This window comes from Camponotus floridanus, unplaced genomic scaffold (genome assembly GCF_003227725.1).
Source record: "Camponotus floridanus strain SB8 unplaced genomic scaffold, Cflo_v7.5 scaffold143, whole genome shotgun sequence".
NCBI lineage: Eukaryota > Metazoa > Arthropoda > Insecta > Hymenoptera > Formicidae > Camponotus > Camponotus floridanus.
Window position 1 is genome coordinate 285,361 of NW_020229263.1, and position 7,813 is coordinate 293,173.

At 44.1% G+C, this 7,813-nt stretch overlaps 1 protein-coding gene across 1 annotated transcript; it reads right to left on the bottom strand.

Moving 5' to 3' along the window:
• Positions 1 to 1,389, bottom strand: LOC112637229. Its single transcript, XM_025406450.1, has one exon. It carries the CDS (start codon positions 1,387 to 1,389, stop codon positions 1 to 3), a length of 1,389 nt encoding a protein of 462 aa, XP_025262235.1.
• Positions 1,390 to 7,813: the final 6,424 nt, after the last annotated feature.

Here is a 7,813-nt window from a genome sequence, read left to right on the forward strand (position 1 = left end):
TCACGAACGGTTCCGCGGCAGATGCAACCGCTGGGCCAAGGTCTCAGTGACCAGAGAGACCTCGGATCCTTGGTCGATCAGCGCTCGGACGTCGTGCGGTCTCCCCAGGTGGTCCTTGATAGTGACCCGAGCGGTGGCAAGGAGGATCGCCTTGCGGTCCGACGCGACGTGTGTGGCGGACAACGAATTCGCTCCGTCGGACTGGACGTACGCGTCGTGTAGTAGTGTGTGATGCCGTGCTTTACAAGAGAAGCACGTCTTGACCGACTGGCATTTGGCCAGGAAGTGATTCCCGAGGCAATTAAAGCAAAGCTTGTTCGCTTCTACAAGGTTCTTTCGTTCTGGCGCGGTCTTTGCTTTAAACGTCGCGCACTGCATAACTGAATGTTTTTCTTTACAGACGGCGCAAGTAGAGGAGTCGGACGCGCGCTTCACGAAGTGCGACTTCGCGGACCGAGAAGTCTCTCCAGACTTTGCGACGGTAGCTGGCTGCACGGCATTCAGTGTGAGGACTTGTTTCGCGATGAAATCCATAAGGATTTCATTGGTCGGTGGGTCGACGGAATCGCGGATGGAAGACTCCCACTGCATCCTGGTTTGCAGGTCGAACCGCTCCACAAGGAGGTAATTAAACAGATCCATACCATGTGTGTCTATCGGCCTGTCAATGCTCTCCTGTGCATTGATGGCGGTTGTGGCGGCGTTGTAGATTCTGCTGAGTTCGTCAGCGGTCGCGGCCTTCATTTTTGGCACGGCGGTGTACGCGGCGAAGTTGGCGCGAATGAGCTCCCGCTTGTTCTCGTAATGAGAACTCAAAATGGACCACGCTCGCTCGTAGTTGCCCCCGACAATTGGCAACGATCTAATTAATTTTTCCGCAGGACCCTGCAAGCTCGTACGGAGATAATGGAGCTTTTCCACGTTGGAGATGGACGAGTTGCTCCCGATGATTGACTGGAAAATGTCGCGGAACGCGGGCCAATCTCCGTAGGCGCCAGAGAACGACTGGAGTTTAATTCGCGGCAGCGGAGTTTTGAGCGTCTGCTCTTGGTGAGTCTCAGTCTTGGGCGCGGCGAACGATTCACCCTTGAGCTTATTTGCGTAGTCCACCAGCATGCTTCTTTGCATCACGTAAGTGGTTTCCGCGATATCAATAAAATCAGCTTTGGCGTACTCACTCTCAAGATATTTATCTTTCAGCGCCGCTACGATGAGATCATGATGGGTCTCGAATCGGGTCCACAAAGTCTCAAGAATGCGGAGGCGAGCCTGGATTGCTTCGGCCGTGATGCTCGAGACGCCCATCTTGCGCAGATTGTCCACGGAGCGAGACATTCGCCCGTGGATGTCGTTCTGCGCTTCCAATAACGCCTTCAGATCGGTACTCATTGTGGTCGTCTTTCTGCACAGGTTCGCGCACTGGATGTCACGAGAATTTCACTCACGAACTGCGGATGCGGATGGTGATCCGGCTCGAAGGACCAGAAAATGTTCGCGAGTGAAAGAGTTTGAGCGGAAAGCGCGTTCAGAAGAATTTCGCGACAGGACACCACACACTTTTATGCAACGATAAGACACGACACGTATATTTTTGTGGTTTTTATGAAGTTTTATTTTGACGACACACAATAAAATATGAAAGTTTTACACAAAAAATAATAGTTTCAGACACTGATGAGAAGCGAGAATAACGAAAAGTCCGAGTGAGAAAGCAGTCGTGTATAAGAAGCGGTTGTACAAAGCGGTTTAACGTAGAAGCGATTTACAGTGCAAGCGGTTTAGCGGAAAAGTGCGAGACTTTGACTGTGTGGGGTCCATGCGCTGGGCCCTTTATATAGCGGACGTGATTTTTGATCCCGTTATAGCGTGGACCAATTAATTTGGGAAATTGGCGGTGACCTCAGGGTGCCGTTCGTAATTGGCCGCCGATGAGGTCATGAATTAATTTTTTAACTGTTGCCATGCGCACGATTCTTTTCGATCAGCTGATTGGCGATCAGCTGATTGTGACGTATGGGCGCGCATGCCCGTCTGTCGCTTAGATTCCAGTGACGGTTGACAATGTTATTGTTAATCGTTTATGATACGCGTTTTTTATGTGCTGAAAAAACAGGCGAGAACTCGAACGATCGAGTTTTTGTTGAAAATAAAGTTTTCGAGAAGTTTCTCGACGCCCGTTACTTTTGAATTTTCGGGTTTCATAATAGGAAAAATGCTGATTTTACTTTACTCGAATTTTCATATCGGTGATAATTTATGAATTTCGAACAGCTAGCCACTACTTTTTCCCATCTTTCTGGCAGCATACGGATACCGCGTCGGAAGAACTCTTCATCTTTTGAGGCTATCCACGAATCGACCCAATTTTTGGTATCTTCATATGATGTGAAGTGTTGCTCAGACAGGCCATGTGCCATCGATCGGAACAAGTGATAATCGGAAGGGACAATGTCTGGTGAATACGGCGGGTGGGGTAGGACTTCCCAATTGAGTGTTTCCAAGTAGGTTTTGACCGGCGCCGCCGCAACATATGGACGAGCATTATCATGCAGGAGAATAATTTTGTCGTGTCTGGAGTAGTAGTAGGCGCGTTTTTCCTTGAGTGCTCGACTCAATCTCAATTGTGTTCGGTAGAGAACCCCAGTAATGATTTCGTTCAGTTTGAGCAACTCATAATACACAACACTAAGCTGATCCCATCAAATACACAACATGAGCTTGGCTGTCGATGTTGAAGCATGGCCACGTGGTCCCCATGATTTCCTCTTCTTTGGGTTATCGTAGTGGATCCATTTTTCATCACCAGTGACTATAGATACGATGCAAAAAACCCTTTCGTTTATGCCTGGCAAGCAGCATTTCACATGTGCAAAATCGGCGTTCAACGTTTCTCGGCTTCAGTTCATATGGAACCCAATTTCCTTGCTTTTGAATCATTCCCAACGATTTTAAACGATGTGAAATTGCTTGTTGAGTCACTCCTAATGTAAGTGCAAGTTCTTCTTGCGTTTGGCACGAATCTTCCTCCAATAATGCTTCCAATTCTGCGTCTTCGTACACTTTCGGCCTTCCGCTACGTTCTTTGTCTTCGACGTCAAACTCACCGTTCTTACTTATGAAACCACTCACGACAACTTCTCTCACTTAAAGCAGCCTCGCCATATGCTTCTACAAGCAATTGATGCGCCTCAGCTGCAGATTTCTTCAAATTAAAGAAGTAAATCAAAAGTTCCCGCAAATGACGCTTATTCGGCTCAAAACTCGACACGAAAAAAATTCTTCGCACGAAAAAAATTATGTGATGCTAATACAAAATCGCTAATATTTCAAGGTTATGGTTTTGCCAGATGTCCAACCTTACGATATGACGTTTTACATTTGACAATTTCAATCATAATTTACTGGTGAGGCCATCTTTTGTCAAACGGCGGAGACTTATTTGTACTCCTAATATGTATATGTAATATATATACAGGGTGAGGCATCTAAAACAGGCCACCTGAATAACTCCGTTGGTAAGCCGAATACAAAAAAATTGTTCAGACAAAAGTTGTATGGTTTCAAAGGGGACATATGATGGTGTCATTAGTTTAATCTTGAAGAGCCACCCGAAGGTCACGTGAAGGTCAGCTCCAACTTTTTAAATGGGACACCTTATATGCTTTTGCATATTCTTGTAGCTCATCTCAAGAGCTTTCCAAAACACTACAATTATGTTAGTTTTCATTAAATACTTTCCAAGTTATGAGGCTTGAAATCATTTTTTAATTTTACATAAACCATAAAATATCTTGTAAAATATTCATTTTTCGATTATTTTACCTTAATACTTTTATGTACAAAATAATGAGAAGAATCAATTGGTGTAAAGAAAACACATAATTACTTCGAACAAAAAAATGTAATTGTTAATTGCAAATTACATTTTTTTGTTCGAAGCAATTATGTGTTTTCTTTACACCAATTGATTCTTCTCATTATTTTGTACATAAAAGTATTAAGGTAAAATAATCGAAAAATGAATATTTTACAAGATATTTTACGGTTTATGTAAAATTAAAAAATGATTTCAAGCCTCATAACTTGGAAAGTATTTAATGAAAACTAACATAATTGTAGTGTTTTGGAAAGCTCTTGAGATGAGCTACAAGAATATGCAAAAGCATATAAGGTGTCCCATTTAAAAAGTTGGAGCTGACCTTCACGTGACCTTCGGGTGGCTCTTCAAGATTAAACTAATGACACCATCATATGTCCCCCTTGAAACCATACAACTTTTGTCTGAACAATTTTTTTATATTCGGCTTACCAACGGAGTTATTCAGGTGGCCTGTTTTAGATGCCTCACCCTGTATATATATATTATATATATGTATATATATGTACTGTGACGTGACACTTGGCAGTCCGTCACAAGGATTGCGAGATCTGATCGGTATTATGTTTGGGCCCTCGTTCTCCCCTGATTTAGGGAGAGGGAGAGCGAATATTGGAGGCGAGGGTAGGCTCGCCTTTCTTTTTTTTGTGTTAATTATTAGAGTAGAGTTAAGCATGCGTGAGGGAGGACGTGACGAGATCTCATCCGGTGAATCGACCCGGCGAAGAAGACCAGATTAGAAGACGCGCGGAACAAGCGGAGGCGCCGACTATAAGGAGAATGCCGAGTTAAGTATCTGTATCAGCTGTATAAAATCTGTATCAGCTGTATTAAAACATCCACCTAAGCCTACCGCTGCCGCTCCTATACGTTCCCTTATGCTCAGCAGGTACGAGGAATAATCACGGGAAAAGCCGGCCGACAATTAGAAGCGAACATCGGAACCCCGAAACGGAGCTAGCTCGGCCGAATTAAGCGCTACAGGATACCGATAAAATAAAGGGGAGCGGCTGCCGGAAAAATCCTCACCAGGCTGAGACTAAAAAGAGCCGAGAAAACGGGACAAAGCAACAAGGAGGCGACAGGCGTAAATGCGGCCCTGAAGGCCGCAGGAGTGATAAGAATCCGCGCCGATCCTGAGGGTTGCGGAAGCGCCACAAGTGGCCTACTTATGTATTAATTGCCGGCACGATTCCGACGGGCCTCCCGCTCATCACTGTTCGGCGGACCGCTGTACGAGGACGACGGCCCAGATTGATCGAGATATTGATTTTCCGTGCGGATGCCGAGAGAGACAAGGACGTCAAGGAGTCATCGGTGAGACGAGCGTCGATCTCCTCAGACCGTTTTATCGTAAAATATTAGGTAGAGTTAGCCCGAACGGAGTCCACGCCGAATTGTTGCCGTCGAAATTTCATTATTCGAGACTACTCCGAGTTTCGATAATGGCGTAGTAGAATACGACGGCCGGCAGATATACTTTGTTCGAGCTACGATAATATTAAGTGCCCTCTCTCCCGGTTAAGCGCCAACAGTCAAATTTATTGTCTTTTCTTTTGCGATTATTGTGCTTGTAAAATTCTGTATAAAGTAGCTTGTGATACAACGAACTCACACACGAAGGCGATCGCGATATTTAAGCGATATTTAATAGCCGGCAAATGCATTGCGGCATTGACTCACGTATCCCCGCGACGTGAATCGTTCGACCTTTATTATAATTTACGCTGTTTACGCTTTTGAGATTATATTACCGTTAATTTTTCGCGCTTATGTTCGGTCGTCTATCTTGTATAATTATCTAATCATTTTATTCTTCCGTTATTACCGTAATTCTGTGTATTTGTCTGATCGACTCACGTGTATAATCGATTCTATTAACATCGCGTTTGACGACTTTAACTACCATCATTATTTAATATTTTTGATTTATAACAGATGTCATTATTAGAAGCATCATCGCGGTACTTATTATTAATAATTCAAGCGGAATTTGCAGCTGGCGAGACCCTGTGACGTCTCGTTCGGTGCAACATTCCAAGACTTTCTTACGCCGTTTTTTTTATCGCGTAACACGTGATACCGCGGTGATCGCGCACGAACGCCGGCCCGTCGCTGCCGGAAAATTTTCTATAATCGATTGTAAATCATCATCTTGTAATATCCGTGAATCTGTCTCATTAAACTTTATCTATTTGTTAAATATATTCATCATTGTTATTCTAATCTTTTGTCTTATTTGCAGCCATCTTATATTCTCGATCCTTCCTTGTTAATTATTAAAACGGATCGCCCCCTCTGCCATTTTCGAGAGAGGACTAGCCGAGCGTCCGTCACGATTAATTGAGTAGCATTTTCTGTGTATTATAGCGAGATATCGAATCATTTTTTTTGAAGTGGTGCGGATTATCGCACTTGGCGCCCAAAAACTTGTGGAGAATAAAATTGAGCAAAAATCGCGCCGAAGGTGTGCCGTGGACCAATAACACCGGCCAGATCTCAATATCAGCCCTAATTAATAAAATCAACGGTCACAGTACATACATATAATTACAATATAGTTTATATATTTTATACATATGGTAAATATAATTGTAAATATAAATATGTACAAGTAATATGATCTTTTTGCGATCAAAGTTTTTCATACTTTCTTTTAAAAAAGAGCATTATTTATACACATATTTACATACCTTCTTTATTCGATTTTTCTTCTTTCTCTCTTTCTCCTTTTTCTATCCTCTTCGAGATTCTTTTTACTTCTTTCTTAACGCACTACTATGTAACACGAAAGAGTAACAAATAGGTTATGGATGACGAAGCGCTCGAGTAGGTTATGGATGACGAAGTGCTCGAGCACTACGCTACCTAACCTAACCTTGAGATCGGCGGAATCCTCGGCTCCCGAAGGAGGAAGCTCAAGGAGATCGTCGGTTGCAGGCTCGCCGATACGCATGGTGATTGAGGCGGTCGCTTTCCACACCGATCGAGAGGGCAACAAAGTCCCGGTTCTCCGACTGAAGAGAGCGACGTGCGACGACGACGGCGCGCGACCCGGCTGCTCCAGCTGGAAGTGATTTCTGAAACAAAGGAAAAAGACTATGAAAAACATTGTAAAATAAAAGCGTGTACATCTCTGTATATAGTAGCGTTAAGTTATTTAGCGAGTGTACGGCGCCTTGTTGAAACGCACAGCGGTGCGAGTTATTATTCTACGTTGTTATCCAGCGATAAAGAAATCGCGGGAAAGCGTTTAGACGCGACTTAAAGTAGACTTGCGTAGAAAGTGCAGCGAGTGCACGTAGTGCACGTCGGAAGTGCAGCCGCGCGGGAATAATAATTCTCGGCTTGCGAAACGCGGACTGCGATCCCGACTATTTGTTAACGCGTCTAGGCTAGCCCGGCGCGTATCGGAGCGCGAAGCTCGTTATTTTGGTAAATCTATACTTTTTGTTTTCGCCCCGGAATTGTTGCGACAAACAAGTTTCGGAGCGTATCGGCGCTAAATCAGCGGTTTAAATTTTATATTTTTTTTTCTTTTCTTCCCGTTCGAAAATCGAATGCGGACTTGGCGCGAAACTCATTTCGGAGCGCGTAGAGAGTATTCTCGCATTTTTATTTCTTATTTTCCGTTTTCACTTACCGAGTAGATATCGATCTCGGACTTGGCGGAAAATTCATTTCGGCGTATGAAGAGATGATTTCCGCGATTATACTGCTTATTTTTCTTTTTCCGTTCCCGACTGAATATCGGTTCCGGACCCGACGGGAAATCCATGTCAGGGCATGCAGAGATGATTCCTGCAATTTTATGTCTTATTTTTCGTTTTCCGATCCCGAGCGAATTTTGGACTCGGACTTGGCGCGAAATCCGTCTCGGCGCGCGGAGAGACCAATTATAAGGAAAAATTCCTTATTTCTCGTTTTTCGATCCCG